Source organism: Furipterus horrens, unplaced genomic scaffold, assembly GCF_987537825.1.
Source record: "Furipterus horrens unplaced genomic scaffold, mFurHor1.1.pri manual_scaffold_2, whole genome shotgun sequence".
In the NCBI taxonomy this organism is placed as follows: Eukaryota; Metazoa; Chordata; class Mammalia; order Chiroptera; family Furipteridae; genus Furipterus; species Furipterus horrens.
In genome coordinates this window covers 175,065,917-175,089,731 of record NW_028327172.1, presented here as the reverse complement: position 1 = coordinate 175,089,731, position 23,815 = coordinate 175,065,917, and the positions used below count along the sequence as shown (strand labels likewise).

The 23,815-nt window shown below is 33.7% G+C and overlaps 1 protein-coding gene across 2 annotated transcripts in view; it reads right to left on the bottom strand.

Annotated features, from left to right (window-relative positions):
* Nucleotides 1-3,895: 3,895 nt before the first annotated feature.
* The window catches only part of LOC150020050 (transmembrane protease serine 11F-like), a 68,500-nt gene continuing 48,580 nt past the window's right edge, over nucleotides 3,896-23,815 (bottom strand). For both annotated transcript variants that reach the window (XM_090266806.1, XM_090266807.1), the window contains 7 exons: nucleotides 23,349-23,416; nucleotides 21,543-21,706; nucleotides 19,017-19,055; nucleotides 12,225-12,426; nucleotides 8,814-9,073; nucleotides 7,227-7,369; nucleotides 3,896-5,511 (listed from right to left, as the gene is read on the bottom strand). In XM_090266806.1, coding sequence (XP_090122932.1) covers nucleotides 5,353-5,511; nucleotides 7,227-7,369; nucleotides 8,814-9,073; nucleotides 12,225-12,426; nucleotides 19,017-19,055; nucleotides 21,543-21,706; nucleotides 23,349-23,416 — 1,035 coding nt within the window. In that variant the 3' untranslated portion in view covers nucleotides 3,896-5,352. The remainder of the gene's footprint in view (nucleotides 5,512-7,226; nucleotides 7,370-8,813; nucleotides 9,074-12,224; nucleotides 12,427-19,016; nucleotides 19,056-21,542; nucleotides 21,707-23,348; nucleotides 23,417-23,815) is intronic.

Below are 23,815 nucleotides of genomic sequence, written 5' to 3'. Positions count from 1 at the left end.
TACATTGATACAGTTGGATTCTCTCTTTCTCTGAAAAAGTAAGTTATCAATGTTTCTGTAGCTTTTTTTTTTTTTTTAATGGGGATAAATCAATCATCCATTTACTTAAAAAACCATTTCTATTCTGTGGTCCAACTCTTTTTTTATAAAACTTTTGTCAAATAGTTGTGTCTTAATATTTGCCTTTGCAATGGCTTCCTTTTTACTTTTAGATTCCATTTATTTCTCCTCTCCATTTTTAAATTCTCCTTTTATTCATAGTGTACCTCAGCCTATTCATTCAACCTCCTAATCCTTATTCTCTAAGGACTGTCACACTAAAGGATTTTTAAAATTACCTCTAAAATTCTGTAATTTTCACCAAGATCTAAACTGAAGATACAAGTTTGAGGTTCAGCAAAATGTACTTGTTTGAATACAGATGAAGGGTAGTTATTGAAACCAGAAGAAGGCAATCTTATGCATATATGAAATTTCTCTTCCTGGAACTATTTAATAGGTGGGCATTCAAACATGTTTTAGGGAGAATACCTAAATTTAGAAGTGGAGAGAAGGATTACCTAACAGGAAAATCCCCTTATCTACAAAACTACATTTTTAAGTAAAACTTGGGACACATAATCTGATTAGGGAACAAAATCTATAAAAATAGAACTTCACGGGAAACCCATAGTATCTGGTTAGCAAACTCAATATTGAATAGCTCTGTGACTTAAGTGAAAAAGCCTTTAGTAATTCAGAATATAAATTAAAATATTTCTAAACCAAATCTTTAAAATATACTACAAATGCTGACTTTGTTATTTTCCACTGTCAGCTACAGAATAGCTCTATAAATGTTTCTAGTCGATTGATTACAGAGTTCTCCCAGATGGTATACTAAAATATATTTTAAATAAAATGAATTTGAATTATATTCATTCTTAAAGCTAATTTGATTTGCCTGGTATTTTCTTTTTTTAAATAAATTAATATTAACCACATGAGCTGTATTAAATATTATTTTTTCAAGAAAACGCTAAATATTATTTCAGCAAAACAGTAGTATTTGCAAAGTGCACAAAGTGTCACTATTGATAAATGAAAGTGTCAACACTGTGAAACTCAATGGCAATCTTAGTGTCTGCGCAGCATCAGCTGAGCTGATATTGGTTTATTTGGCACTTTTTAAACAGATTTGAAACATTTTATGACTTTTTGACTTTATTATTCAACAGGAAAGCCTCACAACATCATGAGGTAGGTAGATTAATTTTCCATTTGACAAATTGAGAGCAATTTAGGGAAAAGGAATATTTCCCTTTTAAACTGTGTGACATGATTGTATTTCTCTCATTTCTTATTATTCGTAGTTAAAACTTTCAGGTAAGGAAAATATTGAAACCCGTAAAGGCAGTTTCATTGTAAGCATTTACAAAAGCAATTTAATAAAAAATTGTTGATCGCTGCGTTTTAGTGGGCTTCCTGTAGCTTTATTTGTTTATAAACAGATTATTTAATGAGGCATTGTAATAGCAAAGAGAAAATCAAAAATTTGGCGTTTTAGCAGGTTTCAAAATCCTTTGCTGCTCCTCATTCTGAAATATGGTACAGATTTTTAATTTATACCATAGCAATGCTTTAAATTACTTCATAATTATAAAACTTATTGTGGCGAGTGAGGAAAGGAAAGGTAAGGTATGGATTTGGGGGTAAATTTCCTATGAAGCATTCTGACCTGTGAATTTAACTAGCTGTATAGCTTTGCCTACATTGAAACCATACTTTATTTCCTTAGGGTTAGTTGGATATAGTTTTGTGGCGTCGTTTGCCTTAATTGTAAAACTATTTCATCTATTGATATGCCTTGCTGAACACTATGTAACTTTAACTTACCTCTTACTTTTTTGAAGGAAAAAACATGGTTTACTAACAATCATTTAATTCCAGTGACTTTAGAACTACAGTGTTCCTGGCTAGTGAATTTGAAGAACTCGGATTAGAGTGAATGGAGCGATAGCTGGACTAGATGCAAAGGTCTCCTGGGTTTTGTTTCTATACTGGCTATGACCTACGATATAATTTGGAAAAATTCTCTTGGCTTTGATTTCACATCAGTTAGAGAAGGGATATTGTTGTAAATAACCTCTTAGGTTCTTTCAGGTTCTAACAGCTGATTCTAGCATTAGTTTCAATAATCTGTAACAAGTTTATTTTCCATTTCCATGATTGCATGAAGGAATGCCTCCCACAAATTCCCTCTCTGTCAAATAAATATACTAACAAAGCAAAAACTTTATTCAGTTGAAAGGGGTAAGTTCCTATTAATATATATTTTTTCTTATTGGTGGTGAATCATGAATATTTCACTGAGAGAATATGATTAAGCATTTACAAAACTTTGGTTCAGTCTTGTTCGAGCATTAAAAACTAACCTTTTAGTTCTTTCTTATGGCACCCAAAATTCCAAGATCCCACAGGGATTATGTGCTGTCATGTTACATCAGCCTAATGGATTTGATCTGTCTTTTAAAACAATGAGTCAGACAAATTGAACGTTTTTGCTATAAAAAAAAAAAAGTAAATATTATTTGAGTGCTCACGGCATAAGAGGCAAAGGCCAGATTTTTTTTTAACCACAATATATTTGCAAAATTTACAAAGCAAGAGTACTGATAAATAAAATGCTAACACTGTAAAAAAAAAAACCTTCTTTACAATCCTAATGCATTTGCAGCATCATCTGTACTGATATAAGTTTACAATAGTATACTTTTCACTTTTTAAGCAAGTTTTAAACATTCTTTGACTTTTCAACTTTATTATTCAACAGGAAATCCTCACAACAATGCCATGAGGTAGATAGCTTAATGTTCCATTTGGTAGATGGAAAACTTGAAGAAAAAATATTGCATGATTCCTGTAATGCCATTCAAAAGCATAGACATAATTGAACTTGAAACAGCACATATAACTTCTGTTTTAAAAATCTACTTTTCCATTTCTTAGATTTATTTATTGCCCTTTAGATTTATTCCTCTCATTTTTTATTAAAATGTATTGGATTGAATTAAGTATAGAATTACTTAAATCGATGTATATAGTTTCACAGACACATATGAAAAAAGTTATCACAGTCTTCTAAAATATAAATATATTTACACAAAAACACATAGACATTGTAATAGAACTTACAGACAAGAAAAAAGTCTATCTTCAATCAAGCACATCTTTAATAGGTTAAATATTCTCCAGGAAGCTTTGGATGTTCCTCTGAATAAAGAAAAAGTATTAAATGACCCATGGACAAGGACAACAGGGTGGGGATAGCCTGTGAGAGAGGGGAGAGGTAGGAGGGGCTGGGGAGAGCAATGGGGAAAAGATGTGACAACTGTAATAGAACAACAATAAAAAAAAGAAAGAAAGAAAAATTGTAAAGATTTAAGTTTCCACTTTGCTTTTTCTGTTGATATTTAGTTATTAGTCTCCATCAACTCAGAAATTTGATGTCATTTTCTTTTTAAAAGGAAAATATAGATAAGTGATCCTTTTCTTTTTATGATATCTTGATATTGAGGTGTAAATAACTAGGAGATTTTTTAAGTTATATTTACCTTGTTTACATATATTACATATAAACACATACACATAAATTAAAATGTTCAGCCATTAAAGAAACAGAGAGGCTACATTTTTTCATGATAAATCAGAGCAACAAATATAGCACTTGTGTTCTCACCTTGGAGGCCTGTCATTGAATACAGCTACATCTCTGTAGTTACAACCCCGAGGCCAGGTGGCCATGCAGGGTTCATATATTTAACTCTGTCTATAGACAGAAATAGTTCAAAATATATTAATGAGACATAAAAAGTGATTTTGAAAATCTAGTGTCACCTAATTATTTTACAATGTAAAGTATTCTGAAATTGATTACACAATTTTTAAAAAAGTGAAGAGCAATTTTTAAAAAATATATTTTTATTGAGTCTGAAGCACACTAATAATAATTAATAGTAGTTCATATTATTGGCCTACTATGTGCAGACACTGTTTCAAGTGCTTTCTTTACTCATATTAGTGTATTTAACCCTCATAACAACCATGTGAGTAGGCATCATTTTTATTGCCAACACAAAGATGAAAAAGCTAATGAACAGCGATGTGAAGGAAACTGTACAAGGAGAAACAGCTTAGATGAGGCACAGCAATGCTCATGCTCAGGCTTCCTGATTGCTACCTGTGCTTTCCACCACTAGATCTTGGGCTGTTTTAAACTTCAAAGTCATTCATTCATTTGACAAATGAATAGGTTAACTTTTTTAAAACTCACAGAAGCATTTCTTTCCACTATAGGAAACATTTTTATACTGCATGATATATACTAGGCACTGTCTTAAGTGCTTTACACAAATCAGCTCTCCCAGCCTGACGTTCCGATAGACACATGACCTATCAGATAGCTGAAGACTTACGAGAGCACCAGTTACCATATATTAATGTAGATATTTCTAATAAATGATTGGATAAATCATTCCCTTGAAATCTAGACTGTTTCACCTGTTACTAATAATTTGAAACCAACTCTGCTGGCCTAGGTCTCACCAGTTCTTTTTATTCTCCTTGTACCCATGAAAAAAAAATGTTCCCAAGAGTCATTTTTATTTTCCTTTCTGGCTTGACACCAACTGATGATGCTGTTAAAAAATAAATCAGAATTCTTATTTACAATACAATATACATTCTGAAGCTAGTGCTTTTTTGTTTAAAACAATGTTAACAGTAAGTTCAGATACATTTAAACCTCTTTTAAATGACAACTCTTGTGCTTAATGATAATGCTCTCTATTATTATTTATAAATCCAGGTTAGAGTTCAAGTTATATTGCAAATTCTAGGTTTCTCCATTTTAGCCATTCAGTTTTCAATCATCAGTGCTAGAATATTGAAGCCCTGAATCCTCAGGGAAGAATGTTGTTTGATTTTTTGCCAGAACAATCCCTGGTGCTCCAGGTACTATATGAAGTAAGAATCTGGCAGCCCTGGCAGATCTTCATATCCTGTGGAAAATGATGGCCCTTATCTTTCACTGAGGAAAACCATTTATAAATATTCATTGTATTAATACATAACACAGCTTCCCTTGTGAGTGAGGAGTCAGTGCTGCCTGTCCTGTCATTTGCTGTGTCTTCATCCCTCAGGGTAGAGAGTTCAGTCGCAAAGTCCACTTCATCATATTGGGTTGGTCTGAGTCTGAAGGACTTCTTGGCCTCCAGCAAAAGCACTTATCCAAACCACATAAATATAAATAATATACAATACGCAGGAGTTTTAGTTCGTTGTGCCATGGATATAATTCATGGACAAATCACATTAGATACCAGTCTTTGAGGCAATCCAGTTTCGATACTGAGTCACTTTTGTGTAGACACCAGGTTTTTTGGGAAGAGCGCATGATTGTCCCCAACTTACTATACCAACAATGTACCAGATGTCATGATTATCATAAACCAGAGGTCCACCAGAATCACCCTGGAGAAAAAACACAAACATTTAAAATTGTTAACTCTGATTTAATTCAGTAGGAAGGTCATTACAATCATCTCTCTTCCACAGGGGGAAAAAAAAGGAAATTAGTACAAAGAACATGCACCCATACTAGTGGTAGATTATATGATTATATAATGATTCTCTCAAATGAGTTAAAATTGTGTGCTAAACTTTGAAGTGCATTGTTTCCTAGAAAGACTAACATTCATATGGAGTGGTTACATTATTTCTGGTTCAACATCCTTGGATTTATGCACAATTCAGTAAACATGTGTATAAAATATTTAATATGAGGTGAGTGCATAGATAAGAGATAAGAAAAATTAGAATGGCTTCCAGTCTTCTGGCTTGTTTAACACAATGAGAGGGGATGTCATTCACAGAGATATGAAACAGGAAAAAGGTCAGGTGGAGAGGGGAATAAGAGATTCAGGTGCAACATTTTGAATGAGATGCCTTTGAAATATCCAAGTGGAGTAGAATACACATATAAGTCTGGAGATAAAAGAAGAGATTGAGGGAGTATTTAACTCTGGAGATCAACGGGTAGGTTGGGGGCCTAAAAGTGTAACTTTACGAATCATCTGCAAAATGATGATAACTGAAGTTATGAAAGAGAAATAGATCCTCTAAGGAGAAAGTATACAGTAAAGAGGAATAGACATAAGATAGACCCAAACTTAATATCTGGGATTAATTGAATGTGAGAAAGTAGAGAGACAATGGTCTATAGGTATCTATAAAGTTGAATAAAAACAATATTTTGTTCAGCTAACAACTATTTGTGCCAGGCACTGTTTTTGGTGTTGGTAATACAGCAGCAAACAAAACAGACCTCCCTCAGGTCTGTGCCTTCATGGAGCTATGATAATAAATGGTCTAAATATAACATATTGTGTATTGGATGGTGATAGGAACTAAAGATAAAAATAAAACTGAGAATGTATGTGTAAGTTGTGTGTGTTTGGGGATCAGGGTTGATAGGTTGGGGTGTGACACAGAGGGCATGGCCAAGGTTGCAGGAGTAGTCCAAAAGCAGGCAGGAAGGATTAGGGAGAGGTGTCAAGTAGGGAACTAGTGTTTATGTAGTTGGAAAAACTTTTGATGACAAGGTTCAAGATGTGGTCCTAGCAATAGGTGGCTGAAAAGTGGTGAAGATCCATGGAAATCAGGAGATCTAGAAACTAAGAATCCAGCATTTAAATGCATCAACATTAAAATTGCAGGGCTTGGAATGAAGAGGAAACCTGTTACAGGTTTCAAAGCCATTAAAAAATGAGACAAAAGAGAAAGACTCAGAGGTGGGGGGGTGAAACAAGACATGTGAGAGATGATGACAGACCAGAATACAGCTGTCTTCAGAGTAGAGGTTCCTGTGTCTTTGTTTTCAATTTTGTTTAAGAAAATAACAGACCATAAGCATAATTGTGTGAAGCAGAAATAGAAGTAACAGACTTTGATTTCCTAATTTCTAATATAATTAAAGTGCTGCTTTGATATCATATTAAATAAAATAACATGAAAACTGCTCAGCACTTTGCTTGGCACACAGTAAACATTCAATGTAATAATTTTTGTTACTGTGATTATTAAGTAAACTGAGTCCTTGGTGAAATAGATGCCATTTTTTTTCCTCCCAAGTAAAATAGATGCCAGTGGAAACTTTCCTTTTGTTTTGACCTTGACTTTGGACTTACCTTACATGCATCTACTTTTCCTTCCATGAATCCAGCACATAACATTCCCGAAGTTATCAGACCATCATACACATCCTTTCTGTTACACACATCACTGCTTATGGTTTCCACCCTAGCCTGCCGAAGTTTATTTTGTGTAGGTCCTGTTGTACAGACAAACAAACAAAAAACACTTTCCTTAAATACAATTGTATCTAAGACATGGAAGACACAAACTATATATACATAGGAGCAAAAAACACAATGTTTTATTAACAGTAGTTGTTGCCTAATTTTATTTCTGTTTCATAAATGTCTACATTTGAAGAACCATAAGCATACACAATCCAGTATTATATTATATGAGTGGTTCTTCAAAAACTATTGGAATCCTTGCAACTACATATAATATGTATATATGTTCTACAGATTTTTTTTTTCACGATGAGAGAAGGTCCATCACACTGGTCTTGTCCAACTGGCACATTTTTCTATATAAAGAAATTAAGTCAAGGAAGTTGACTGATTTTCCAAAAGCTATGCAAGTAGAGATCAGGCTACATGCTGCACAGAGCTATTTGCCCTACTCTATGCTGTGATGTGTTATTTAGGGGTACCCTGAAGCATGGGGAACAGAACAGATGTCCAGCACAAGCTAGCAGTCAGATTCCAGTAGGGCCAGGAGTAGGATGGAGAGAATACTGCACAATTGAGTACAGGAAGAGAAGGTAAGTAGCTCACAGCTCCTGATTGGGACTGTTGGTGAGTAGCCCTGAGTTAGTGGGAAGGGACAGGAAGACTGAAGGAGATTTATAACATCTCACAAAGTCAAGTTGCAGGTGCATGAGGCATTTGGGAAGTTTTACATATAATCCAGTTCTGTCAACAAATAATAAAAACCATATTAAGATATATTAGCATTTGTCTCCTAGTTTCTTCAGGATATCTTTGGTAAAATCTTAAACATTTCTTATTTTTCCCTTTAGAATATTTAATTAATCTCTCTCTCTAAAATGGAATGAACTAGTTCCTAGAACTCTTAAGTTCTGGTCTTCAGTTTATAAAATTTTAGAATTAATGTCTTTTAAACCCCATAGGAAGTGGGACAGAGGAAAAGAAATACAGATTCTATTAACTACCCAAAATAAAAATTCACAAAGCACTTTCATGTTTATAATCATCATAACTCCTCATTAACATGAGGAGGAATTTAGAAAAAAATATCATCAGATTGTGGTTTGAAGTATAAGTAACCAGGAGTGTTTACATATGGGAAACATACGGTTTAGAATCATTTACTCCCTTGTACTCCCATAGAATTTTGTCCCTTCTTGCAGCATGTAAAACAGTCTCTTCTTTTCTTATATATTAGCCTCTCCCTTTTCTCACCACTGCCTCAATTAACTGAGAACTCCTCAAAAATAAGGACCTGATTTCTTTTACTTTTGAACCCAAGGCTCCCCTCCCTCCCTAACCCTGATATTCTTGGGACCATACACATTGGAAGCATCAACACTGTTTTTAGGAAAAACCTAAAGAGGGATTTCCTAAACCAGCTTGCCAGAGCTTCAGACAACTTATATTGGCAAATTATGTTGAAGTACTCACCATCATCAACAAGAGATCCAAACCCTGTGACAAATACACTTGTTTTAGGTGGCAGCTTTATAAATGAATCTGGGAGGCAAACTCTCTGGACTATATTTGAATACTCAACTCGGGTAGTGAGCTGAGCCACAGCAATGTCATTTTCATTTGTTTCTCTCCGGTAATTTTCGTGAAGGATAATTTTCCCCACATTTCGTTGCACTGCGGGGGGTGTTACAGTTATACCAAAAGTAGCAATCCATTGACTTGGGTCTTTATTTCTGTAAAACATTAAAGGGTAAAACTTATGATGCTTAACTTTATATTTTAAAAAAGACTGAGACTGTATTTCTTCTCAACCATTGGGAAGAATCCCTACAGAGAGAGAATTTGAAATTGATGACCTTATTGAAAAAAGGAGGTTAAACAAACTGATGTGTAAGTGGTCATATGAAAGCCATTAAAATACATTTGTCCTCTAAAATTTCATGCTCTAAAAAGAGCACAGCAGCTAAATGAAATTTCAGTGCTTCACTTGGGTTAATAATGGTAATGGGTACTATACAATTACTCTGTAATCTTTGAATTTCTCATTTGTCTGAAACTCATTAGATTCTCTGTCTTCTATAATTTAAATGAACTGAGGATATTAATTTTGATTTGTTTTGGATATCATACATGCTAAGAGGCATTTCCTCTGTATCAGACACTCTATCCATTCTTATTTGATGACTCGTTGGCTCTTGTTGACTGGGTCTTACTGTTATCCTTGAGATAAAGTATAATTTGTCTCTTGTATACACAAACACGTGTGTGCATACAGGATTGTTTCTTCACCTACGCCCAGAACCTGTCTGGATATTTAAGGACTAAGCAGCCCTGACTCAACATCATGCTGTGAGAGTTCTCTCCACCCTCTGATCTGGCCTGGTCAGTCCCTCTTACTAGCTTTGAGGCTCTCCCTTCACACATGCTTGTCTCTCCCACAAAATTACAGCACAGGCAACTGTTATGTAGTACTACCCTCTCTTTATCTTTATATTCTTCCAAAAAGTTCAGTTCTCTCTTTTCCTACTTATCCCCATCAATGACTAGACATATATAGAAATTTGAAATCCTCTGTGTAGAGGAAACTTAGTAGAAGGAAGCCACACAGAGGAGAATTCATAAAGGCAATTTCCTCGTTTATGCAGGATTACTTTGTTGATGAATCACAAAGGTTTCAGTGTAATGAAAACCAGAAAGATCAGTGGTTTTCAAAGTAGTAGGTACTAACCCAGGTATGAGCAGGCAAAACCCAGTGGTGGGGACCAGGAGATGCAGAGGGCTCCTCTCTCAGTTTTTATTTAAAGCTGAAATCTTAAGGCTGAAGAATTCATTTAAAAAGTAGAATTCTGGGAGATACAAGATATATGTGACTTTAGTCCTCAAGGAGCTCATAAAATAATTGATTGGATAGAAGAAAGTACCCCATCTCTTCACTCATTGTCAACCAGAAAGGAAGCTTCACATAGTAGGCCCTTATCAACATGCTTGTGACTAAGGACACTGAGTCTCAGAAGTTAAATGGCTTGTCGTAGTGAGGGACATACCCAGCTGCTTCATGTCAGAGAGAGCACCCAGGTCTCATGCTATCTTGTGAAAAATGTTTTTCCCCTCCCACACTATTTCACAAAAACTGGTATCTTTTTTTAATGGATATACAGATATTAACATTTGTCTTAAACATGACTTTAAAAAATACACTCTTTCTGTAGAAAAAAACATAAAAATTTAAAAACTCTTTGGATAATTGCGATATTATCTTCAAAGTATTCTGTATTTGTCTCTCACAACAATATATGTCATTGTGCAATGGCATGAAATTATTATCGCCCCACACAAATTGAACCCTATCCAGGATCATTATATTTCCCAATATGTTTTTGGTTATTATCAGCATAAAATACACCATCATTCATATTTTAAGAACTCTTTTCTGTGGGTCCACAACCATAATCACTTGTCAAAATTCTCTGCTCCCATTTCTTTAAAAATTATTTGAAAGTGGCACCTGAACTCACTGCATCCAATTCTTCTTCTATCCCCTATTCAGTTTATTCCTGTCCCCATCTTATCACCACAATTTCTCTTAACAAGGTCACCCATTATCTCTGTCTCACCAAATCCACTGGTCAATTCCCATTAGGGTCTTTTAGCACACAGAGACTTAACTGGACCTGCCAAAAAAGGTATCTTCATTACTATAGCTTATATTCTTCACTAGTTATTAATAAATTGACATCCATATTTATTTTTAATTTACATAAACAGAGGTCAGTTATAAACAAAAATGTATGATACTCCCCAAAACAAGTGTAAAGATTGGATCACTATGTGAACAAAAAGTCAGAAAGCCTTAAAAATGTAGCGAACCTAAGGCATGATGATAGTTATTTTGTAAATATAAAGGAGTCCCCTTTCTCTTCTCTCAGGAGAGTGACAATCACCTTAAATTCTTTAGGTCATTCCCATTACACATCTATCTCATAAATAAATATGTAGGTACCTTAGAAGGATTGTCAAGAGCCTCTTAGACTCACCAAAGACAGTTTTCTTGAAAGGACAGTGTGAACAGTGCCACTGGCCAAAGCTTCATTCAGAGCTTTTACCTTTTGAGAGTTTAAAGGGAAAAAACTTACTGTACCCTGATGGTGAAACTTCAGGGAGGAAACAAAGTGCATCCCCTGATCATCTAGGGCAATAGGGTGATGTGTATAATTGCATACATGAACGGACATAGCTGAGCTTTAAGAGCTACAACTGTGAAAGCTCAAGCAGATTGCCCATTCTGGGTCCTAGATGACCAGTCTTCCATACTGTGAGGGCAGAGAGAGGGAGTGGCAGGTCTTTCCTATCATCCACACACCTCTCTGGTCCACACAAGCCACAGGGGTTCTTGGGTGATGCAACTGGAAGGGATAGCTTCTAGAGGGATATCTTTGATTTCATCTTAGTTATAAAAACATAGTGGATGCTGATTGTGGGAGAATAGAGGGATTAATTGGGAGAAAAACAGAAGTGGCTAAATTTTCTCATTGCATATACAGAAAAGCTTAAACTTGTTACTTGCATAATAATCAGTCTTCACACTAAAATAATTTATGGTATAGTAGGAAAGATAACACTAATGTCATGATAACACAGGAAAATATATGGTGAGAGCCATGAGAGTGATGTAAACCAAACTTCATAGTCAGTTAGAGCAGAGAGAGGAGATAAATATGATCAGGGCATAGAACAAGCAAAATGCATTTTAGGTGACAGAAGAGTGTCCATCCATAATGGAGCAGAGGATAAGCTAGAGAGATTAGACTCTTCCTAAGCACTAAATCAATTGAGGGCAACTAATAACTAAATAAAGAAGACTCACAACAGCCCTGGTGAACTTACCTGCGGAAGCAGTGAGCAGCTGTGAGGAGCCATGTGTTACTGATGAGGGTGGCTCCACACTGATGGCCTGCCCCTTTGAGCTGCAGGCTGGCCTGCCATGGCCACTCCCCTTCCATAGCTGTTTCCCTTCCTTGGACAATCCTGTCTCTAGAAGTGTATGCTGGTAATGGCATGTTTGAAGATGTCATCCTTATTCCGCAGCCTGTCACAGAAATATACATTAGCTTGTTTTCATGAAAAGGAGGTGGAAAAAGAGCATATCCTGACTTGCATTGAGTGCTGATGTTTAGACAATCCATTGCACCCGCTACTTTTTAACCCATTTCTAACACTCTCAGACTCTGAGGTTATATGTAGGGGTCCTACTGACTTTATCAAGGTTTAGAAGAAATATTTACTATTATTTCAAGGCATCCAATCCAGGGATCAACTTCTGTCTCTCTACATACAGCATATATAGATGAATCAGTAGGTAGATAATTTATTGAGCATCAAAAATATATAGATCCTATATAATGATTACTAGAGGGGAGGGAGGTATAAGAAGGTATAGGGGAGTTAAATGGTGGTGGAAGGAGACTTGACTTGGGGTGGTACAATGAATATAATATACAGATGATATATTATAAAATTGTACACCTTAAATTTATATTATTTTATTAATCAATGTCACCACAATAAACTCAATAAAAGTTTTAAAATGCTAAGTGTTTTAAGTACATTTACAACACTTTTCGGATGAGAAAACTCAGCCTTGGAAAGAGAACATGAATTGCTGGAGGTCACCCAGCTGGTATGTGACAGAGCTGGATATACAATTAAAACGATCTGCATCAAAGTTTGGATTTGTACTTCAAAGAGAACTCAGTAATGTGGGTCATGATTCTCCTTTGACATAAACCAAATGTTATCCTAGCAAAACCCTGAATTTAAACAATAATGATCTTTTAAAGTACCAATTGATTTTACTCATATGTGGAATCTAATGAACAAACTACAGGAACAAACAAAATAGAGACAGACTCATAGATAGAGAGCAAGCTGAGAGCTCTGGGAGGGTTGAGGGGTAGAGAGATCAAGCAAAAATGGGAAAAAAAGAAAAAACTCATGGACATGTTTGTTTGTTTTATTGAGGATAGCCATTTTCATAATGGTTTTAATTTGCATTTCTCTGATGATTAGTGATGTTGAGTATCTTTTCATGTCTATTGGCCATCTGCCCTCTTTGGAGAAGTGTCTATTCAGGTCCTTTGCCCCTTTTTAAATCAGATTGGTATAGTAGGAAAGATAAAACTACAGTTGTACAAGTGCCTTATAAATTTTGGATATTAATCACTTATCAGATGTATCATTGACAAATATTCTTCCATTCAGTGGGCTGTCTTTTTATTTTGTTGATAGTTTCCTTTGTTGTGCAAAAACTTTTTATTTTGATATACTTTTATTTGTTTATTTATTTTTTAGTTCTGTCTCCCTTCCCAAGGGAAATATCACAAAAAAATATCGCTACAAAAAATGCCCAAGATCTTACTGCCTATGTTTTCTTCTAGGATTTTTATGGTTTTGAGTCTAATATTTAAATATTTAATTTATTTTTCATTTATTCTATGTTTGATGTAAGAAGGTGGTCTAGTTTTCTTTTTTTTGCACATATCTTTTCAATTTTTCCAGCACCATTTATTGAATAGACTCTATTTACACCATTGTATGTTTTTGCTTACTTTGTCAAACATTAATAGACCATAAAAGCATGTGTTTATTGCTGGGTCCTCTTTTATTTTCCATTGATCTATATTTTTGTATGCCAGTATCATGTTGTTTTGATTACTTATGACCCTTAGAGTGCAGTTTGATGTCAAATAGCATGAGTACTCCAACTTTGTTCTTTCTTAAAATTGCTGTGGCTATTTAGGGTCTTTTGTGGTTCCATATAAATCTTTGGAATATTTGTTTTAGTTTTGTGAAATATGCCAATGGTATCTTGATAAGAATTGTATTGAATCTATAAATTGCTTTGGGTAGTATGGACAAATAATTCTTCCTTTTAATGAGCATGATATGCTTCCACTTATTTGCTTGTTCTTCAATTTCTTTCTTCATTATCTTGTTATTTTCTGAGTACAAGTCACTTACATTCTTGGTTAAATTTATTTCCAGTTATTTAAATCTTTTTGAAATAATAGTGAATGGGATTGTCTTCTTAGTTTCCTTTTTTGATAGTTCATTATTGGTGTAGAAAAATGCAGTTGATTTCTAGATATTAATTTTGTATCCTGCTACTTCGCTGAATTTATTTATCAAGTCTAGTAGTTTTTTTGGTGATATCTTTTGGGTTCTCTGTAAATAGCATCATGTCATTGGTAAATAATGACATTTTTCTTCTTCCTTTTCAATTTGGACACCTTTTATTTCTCCTTGTCTGATTGCTGTAGCTGGGACCTCCAGTACTATGTTGGATTAGAGTGGTGAAAGCAGACACCCTTGTGCTGTACCTAATCTTAAGGAAAACACTTGTAGTTTTTTCACATTGAGTAGGATGTTGTCTATGTGTTTGTCATATATGGTGTTTATTACATTGAGGTACATTCTCTCTATTCCAACCTTGCTGAGAGTTTTTATCATAAATGGGTGCTGGATTTTATCAAATGCTTTTTCTGCATCTATTGATATTATTATGTGGTTTTTATCCTTCATTTTGTTTATGTGGTGTATCACATTTATTAATTTGCAGATATTATATCAACTTTGTACTCCAAAGTAAATCCCACTTGATCATGGTATATACTCTTTTTAATGTATTGCAGGATCTGGTTTGCTAACATGTTGTTGAGGATTTTAGCACCTATGTTCATCATGGATATTGGCCTAAAATTTTCTTTCTTTGTAGTGTCTCTATCTGGTTTTGGAATTAGAGTAATGCTGGTTCATAAAATGAGATTTAGAGTCTTTCCTCCTCTTGAATTTTTTGGAATAGTTTAGAAAGGATAAGTGTTAGTTCTTTTCGGACTGTTTGGTAAAATTCACCTGTGAAGCCATCTGGTTCAGGGCTTTTGTTTGTTGGGAGATTTTTAATTACTGCTTCAATTTTACAATCTGTCATTTCAGATTCTCTGATTCTTCCTGATTCAGTTTTGGAAGACTATATGTTTGTAGGAATTCATCCATTTCATCCAGATTGTCCAATTTGTTAGCATATAATCATTTGTAATATTTTCTTACAGTCTGTTGTATTTCTCTGGTGTCATTTGTTACTTCTTTTTCTTTATTTCTGATTTTATTTGGGTCTTCTTTTTTTCCTTGATGAGTCCAGTTAAAGGTTTGTCAACCTTGCTTATCTTTTTAAAGAACCAGCTCTTGGTTTCATTGATCTTCTGTATTGTTTGATTATACTCTCTTTTGTTTACTTCTGCTCTGATCTTTTTTAAAAAAGATTTCCAATTCTTTTATAACTAATACTTGATTAGATTTCAAATCAGCCTTAAAATTCAAGGGTATATTGGTATACTTTGTAATGTATTTTTTAATTTTTATATTTTTGTTAAGAATACAAGTATTTTTTTAAAATTTTTATTCAGAAACAGGTAAAATAGTTGCCTAAACTTAGATTTACAAATTCATGATAATTCTTTCATGATTAAATAACCTCAGCTAAAGGTGAGCCTAAAATTGAGCAAGTAGTTTCTAGGTTAATATGGTACCATATCAGTAGTATCTAATTCTTCCTCTCTGAACTTCCCCTTAAAATATTCATGAAGGTAATAATTAAATAATACCTACTAGTTATGAACCAGGCCCTGTACATATATTTTCTCTAATTTTCACAACTCTCTATAGTAGCTGTTATTGGCCTCACATTGCAGTTAAAAATTTAAATTCTGTGGTAGTTTTCTAAGCCAGGAGGAACTAAAGCATAAAAATTAAGGAAAGATAAGAAAACATTATAAATTTTGGTAGAAATTTTCAATAACTAAAATATTCAGTGGGTTGGTTTCAGAAACATCTTCTTGGACCATTACCGATGCTCTATCCTGAGAGTTAGAACTGTGTGGAGAACCACAAGAAGTTTGACAAAACTATTGGTTCACTGCTATGGTGATTTCCCCAATCCAGAGAGAAAAAACACTGTATCTGTCCCCAGTCAAGTAGAACCTGTAGTTGAAATATCCTATTGTGACCCATCAATGCTTTTCTTTACGTGTGTACTCAGAAGCCACAATTCCCAGTGCACTGTACTATCTAGTGATACTGGAAGAAAAAAAAAAAAAAAAAAGATGGGATGTTCTATGAAAGTGTCATTACCTCATGCAATTGTCTGAATGTGTATCCCCAAACTATCCCCTAAATTTACATATTAAAATCCTAATCCTTAAAGGTGATATTATTAGTAGGTGGGGACTTTGAGAAATGCTTGTCATGAGAGTGAAGGCCTCCTGAATGGGATTAGCATCTTATGAAAGAGACTCCAGGGTGACCCTAGCCCCTTCTGACATGTGATGATACAACAGAAAGTCTACAACTCAGCCGAGGCCCTCACCCAACTATGCTGGCACCCTCATCATGGACTTCCTCCAGAACTGTAAGCAAATACATTTCTGTTTATAAGCCATCTAGTCTGTACTGCTTATTTTATTATTGCACCAAATACAGACTAAGACACCTCATGAAAAGCAATTTAAACAAAAAAAGGATCACTGGCATCAGTGAATAATGGAGCTGGTGGTACAGAGGGGTGGCTAGTGTAGTTTTCATATATTCCGCTTGTAAAATCAGAACATAAGCCTGCATCTTACTGTACAGCATGATTAGGGCCCCCCATATCAGATAATATATAATCTTAGAATACAAATATATCTCTGAAAGTTATTTTCTATAAAAACTTTTAGGGCACATTTGCTTGGTATCAGCAAAGACATGCAAGAAAATACGACCTTAATATAACAAAAGCAGACAACCCTCAGGGAAAAATATGTCATAAGACCACATATAACAAAAGTGCTTTATGTAATGAAATAAAATTCAAGAAATCACAAAAAATCATAACAGATATAAAATCCACATGGATAAAGTAATGAGAAAAAAAGTGAGACCAGACAATGGAGATAAGTTGTTTTCAGTAGTATAGAATTGGTAAAAAAAAAGAAAAAAAATATTCAGAATGCAGTGGAAAGTAACTTGTGCTGGAACTATAAATAGTAATTGATATTAAGGGCAGAAAATAGACATTCAAATAAATCATTTGTGTTCCTGAGTAAGAAAATAAAAGAACAAATGAAACAGAATCAATCGTCAAATTTATGATGGATGAAACTTTCCCAGAGCAAGAAAAAATATAGTGTCCACATTGAAAACACTCTTAGTGTCCTAGTCAAAATTCATTGAAAATACAGCCATATCTAGATCTCTTGGCAAGCGAGTTATAGAAATTTCCTATGTTCATCCAGAAACAAACAAAAAAACCCTACATAATAATAAAAACCTCACCAGCCTTAGATTTCTATTTTATAGCAAAAATACTAAAATATTCTGTAGAGAATTATTTGGAAAAATTTATGACCCAATATTCCTAGAAGACATTGAGATAAAGGAAATGGAAAGAGATTCTTACACATGCAAGTACTCAGACAATATACCATTTGTACAATTTTCTTGTTTAAAATGATTTGAAGATATGGTTTAATGGACAAAAAATTAATGCTAAATCAAGACTCAAGAATGGGAAATAGTAAAATATCAACATAACAGGAGAGGTTAGTAATTGTAAATAATTGTAACTATGAAGATAAAATGGAACATAATGTTCGAAAAAGAATATTAATCAACTTTTTAAAGATTAAGTGAGAAATAAAATTGTGAAGTTATTTATAAACGACTGGAAAGTCAATTGAAGTTGAGGATAGGAAGACTATTCTTTTTTTTATTATGCATAGTTCTTGCTTTATCCTTGTGTTTGACAACAAAAAAAATAAAGGTTCACATGTGGATTCAACAATCATAAAGGGAAGAAAGAAGATATAAACAACATGTTCTTATAGAAAAAGAATGCAATGAAAGAAAAAATACTTACCAAAAACCAGAAACATGAATGAGAACAAATATATGAGTATTGACAATATTTGAAAATACATTAGATGTTGCATGTTACATATAGAGAATGTTCATTGTTTTCTAGTGTTCTTATAACATTTTTAATGGACATGTTTTTCCATAAAAGATCATAAATATGTATTAGTGTAGGGAGTGGCGACCCAAAAAATTACCATAACAGATATTTTAACAAAAAATGCAAAAACAACCCCAGAAAAAGTTTAATAGGTAGAAACTGAACTAGTTACAAATTTAAAACACTCTCTGAACTGTGATAGTATATTAAAATATAATTATTTAAATAAAATATTAAAATAAAATTTTAGAAATATAGGTACATATGTTGTATCAAAAGTACTATGCATTTTTAACCATAATCTGTAAGCCACAAAATTTTAATTTGTATTTGGTGCAAATTTATCAATTTAAATAGCTTAAAATTAATAAACAATAATAAAAAAGCTAAGTGTTTGGTTGACAAAAACATAAAATGAATAAAAATTCTTATTACTATTGTGGTGATTATTTTGTGTTTTGTATATATGAATATGAAGTCACAACATTTTACCTGAAACTAATATGATGTTATATATACCTTAGTAAAAAAAACAAAGAAACAAACCCTTGCTACATTTTACTAACTTTTATGGGTTTTATTCATGATCTTTTCTATGAAAGAGACAGTTAGTTGTAGGTTTTGAAACTTACGGCTGTTGAGAAGATTCCTCATCTTTTTGTTGTCGATAGCTGAAATAAAACATGAATTAGTTGATAAAATCGTATGTTCCTATTGTCATGTAATTTTGTTCAAATGGTCACTATAGAAAATGCTTATTATCCAAAGCATGTATATTTCAAGAAAGCATGAGATTTTTCATAGGCAAGTTATAAATAACCCTCTACTCTGATTTAATCCCAAATGTGTAAATTTAATTTAAAATGAGAAGAGAGCATTTGGGAGCTTCAGTATCACTCGCGAAAGTAATCTCTGATTTCTATCACAATTCGTGTTTGCTATATTACATGCACTAGCCTAGGTCAGTTAGTTGTGTTGAAAGGGCAGCTCCAGATAACTAAAGCATTGCAGACCCCTCCCAGTCCAATTTTCAGGCTTTGGTCTACAAAAGGTGGGAATTCACTTAACGCAGGTTGATGGCTTTCTCTCCCTGAGGATTTTCTCCCTTAAATCAATATGGTGGAAGGTTGTAGCTCAGACAGCAGGCACTAGTGGCATGAAGCTCCTCATATAGAGCCAGTCCAGGTACCCCACCCATACCACAATCTCTCCTCTACTCTATGCCTCCCTCTGTGATATCTTTCTCCTTTCAAATATATCTTAGTGTTCATTTAAGCTCAGTCTCATTTAACTTTTGGTGGTTAGGTGTTTCTTTTATTTTGGTTTTTTGTTAGAGAAAAAAAAAAGAAGTATATGATAAGTTGCTCTGGAACATTGACCATCCCAAAAGAAGGATGTGAGCTTCAAATCATAGTAGAGGTTTTTCAATTCTCTTTACTTAACAAGAGATATTGGGTTGGCCAAAAAGTTTGTTTTTTTCTCTAATTTGGCTCTGGTAGTGCTTAGTTGTCTTTAACTTCATTCAAAGCAATTTTGTTAGATTGTATTGTGACAGCTGTCATATCAGCATGCATTTAAAAAAAACTTACGAAATTTGTTTTGTGTGTGTGTGTGTGTGTAGCTATTTTAATATTGCAGATGGAAGAAGATACGCATTTGTGGAACATTATTATTTATTACTTCCAGAAAGGTAAAATGCAACTGAAATGCAAAAAAAAAATTATGCGGTGTATGGAAAAGGTGCTGTGATTGATTTAACGTGTCAAAAGTGGGTTGAGAAGTTTCATGCTGGAGATTTCTCACTAGATGATGCTCCATGGTTGGGTAGGCCAGTTGAAGTTGACAGTGATCAAATCAAGATATTAGTTGAGAACAATCAATGTTATACTATGTGGGAGATAGCCAACATACTCAAAATATCCAAATCAATAAAGTTATTGGTAAAACTAAAACATGTGTCTTTTATTTTATGGAAAAAAACAGTACAGACTTGGGCAAACCCAATATGCATATGGCAGAAAAAAATATATGCAGTAGAATTTTGGTTATTAAATGTGATCATAGAATATAGTTATTTTTATATTAAAGCAATGTGTATAATAAAAGTTCAGTGTACATTACCAAGAAGGCTGAAAAAAAATTTTTGTTTGTAAAATGAGAAACACTACACTTTTTAACATCTCTTTGATGATAAGAGATTTTACTTTAGCATACATGATCATGCATTAGGGTCAATTATATCATCAGAAATCGAGATTTACTTTGAGATTGCCATTTATAATATTTGGGAAATACCATGTTCTGTTTTGGAATATAATTGATAATAAAGGTGGAAATCATATTCTTTATTATTATAACTCCTTCTTGAAAAACTTTTCATTAATGTGTATGGGGATTCCATCTTAAAATGTACTTGCAGGAGTTTCCCAATTTCTAGCAACATAGAAATTAACTTTAGACCATCTGTTTCTTAAATTTATGGCTGCTGTGAGGAGGAATACTTTCCAGTCCAAAGGATAAACCTTATTTTTTAATATTAAATCAGAAGTAACTGTACTTTGAAATACTTAAGCAGAAGAAATGAACAAAGCTGGGACACCATGGTATGTGAGACATATGCTGGTGTTTTAGGGCAGGGATAACAATTTTCATAATTTTTTTTGTAAGGAATAAATGAAGAGATAAATTTAAAAGGTTTAAATTGGAAATAAGCTAGAGAACCACTTCCCAATTCTTCTTACAGGGGCAAACTCTCATAAAGATGTCTATTGCTTTGATACAACAGAAACTAACCCTCAGAGCTTACTTGTAAAGACCAGGTCTGGCCCCAAGGCCTGCTGGTCCCATGTCTTACAACTTCCTTAAGTCTCAGCTTCCTTAAAATGAAGAAAATAATAACCACTCTTTTATGCTTTTAAAAATATATAATGTGATAATATATGGGAGAAATTTAGAAAGTATAGAAGAGGCCTACATCAAATATAAAACAAATATTTATACAACTAAACTTTACCTAATAGTGAATTTTTATTTTAGTTTTATTCCACACTGATATATGTATATCACTGGGGAATCTCAAAATGAGAGAATACATTGACCTAAATTCTTATGAGAGGATTGCAAGGAAATGGAATCACAAAAGTGGTAAAATAACTTACATGTGAGTATGAACGATGATTCGTTTATAGTCAAAGTCAAATGAGTTGTCTTCAGATTTTGATATAAAATATTTTCAATTCTTTTCCTGATTTTCTCAGCAATACCAGTAGATGGGTATCGAAACATGAGCACCATAAGAATGTTCACACCGTTTTTATCTGGACTAAAGAACAAAAATCAGATAAATAGAGATAATAATAAAGCCAGTTCTCTAATCACTAATTATTTTTAGGTATTAAGATCCACACTAAATTTATAGTAATACAATGGATGGCATAGGTGTATATCAGATTTCTCAATTATCTCTAGAAATACTAGTTAAGATACACAACTGAAAAAAATATTGTTCTCTGCCCTTACTTAGCTCATAGTCTGGAGGACTTATGGGAGAAGGAGATGTTTACAAATCCATGCTTTACATGCACTTAAAGGACTTGCTCTTTAAGGTATTTTGAGCCAAAGGTGTAACCATCATTATTCTTTAGTAGTGATGTGGAGGAGATGATGCTTTGTGTTTGCCAGACCCAGTTGTCTTTGCCTTCTGAGCACAGATCTAGATTTCATATGTTAGCCTTTCTTTCAGTTTATTGAAACTCCCTAGTGAATTCTAGACAATGAAATGTGGGCAGAAATAATGTACTCCACTTCCAGGCCCAGGCCCTGAAAACATCTCATTCCATCTTTCATTCCATCTTTCATTCTTCCTAGATCTTGCCAACCAGATGCAGAAAATCCAGGGGGCAATTCCACCATCCCCACCAGCACCCACAACCCCTGCTGCCACTTCTGACTCTTTGAACTTTGGCACCAAAATGAAATAAACCTTTACTGTGTTAAAACATTGGTGTTTTAGGGGTCGATGGTCAGTTAATACATGTTTGATAGTAGATGATCAGAGAAAGCAGTTATGAAAGGAAACTTGTTGATAAGAGTTTCAAATATATTAATTTATACTGTAAAGTATAGGTCTAGAAATCCTTTGTCACCTTTTGAGAATGAACTTAATTGGAAACTTATAATGAATAAAGAAAGGAAAGAAGAGAGGATGAAGAAAGGAAAGTAAGGAGAGAACAAATGTACAGAGCAGAGAGGTAAGAAAAGTCATGGGCTCCTTAATCATACACTTATTTACTTTACATTCAAGAAACAAAGCAGACAAGTGTTACAAATATGTATATATTGATTGATATCCATAGAAAAAATTTAAAAACTTTCATTAAAAATGGGTAGAACAGATATATTATTCTAGTAAATGACAAGCCTTTGTACATAATATAAGAAGCACATTCAGGATGTATCCTAGTAATTTATTTTAGTTGCTAACAAGTGTATGATCAATTTATGGATGTTGCTTTTCACAGGAGTATAGAAATAAAAGCATTAAAATTTTTAAAAATAACAATACAAATATAATGGCATTAAAAACAAACCTTATTGCAGAGGCAAACATAGGCTAATTGTAGGGTGGGCTTAAAATGAGGACAATCGAAAGAGCTGGACTAAGTTCTACTGAATTCCTTGCTTAAGGAGCAGGGTGTGCTGGCAGCACCATCCCTCCTCTTCCTGTATGTTTTTCTTGGAGAATACCTTTCTTTTTAACCCAATAAGTGACATTGTCTCTTGTCATAGAGCATTTTACATCTTTCTATTAAGACTGGGAAATGGCTAGGCAATATCAACTGGGCTGCTCAAGATGCATGCCATCTTTGATTTCCTGCATACATCCACTCTGGGCAGCTGAACAATTGTGTTGATCCAGAGTTTCTTAATGTATTTGTTTGGAGTTGTAAACCAAGATTACCTACCTTATTTTGATAACATGAGATTTGATAAACCGACCTGCTCCAGAAGAACGTCGAAATATCATAGATATCTGATTAGAAAAAATTTAAAAAGTATTAGTCTAAAGAAAAATGTTATGCCTTGTCTTATCTAGAGACTTGAGGCAGGACAAGGATTTCAGTTTATTTTCAGATATGTGAACAGGTTATTTACAGTGATAAGACTAAATCAGGCTCTGTTCCTTATGGAACTGAACAACCTTAATAAAACTGTTAAACTTTGCTGAGCCCCTGTAAAGTGGGATAATAACAATATCTACCTCATAGAGTTATTTTGAAGATTAAATGAAATAATCTATATGATGCATTTCATACCTTGCCCAGCATATTGTAAACTATTGATAATATTCATTTTAAATATCATCAAATGAATTAAAAGATCTTTGCTAATTTTCAAGACAGCATCCACACTTTTAAGAAAATCTACTGTA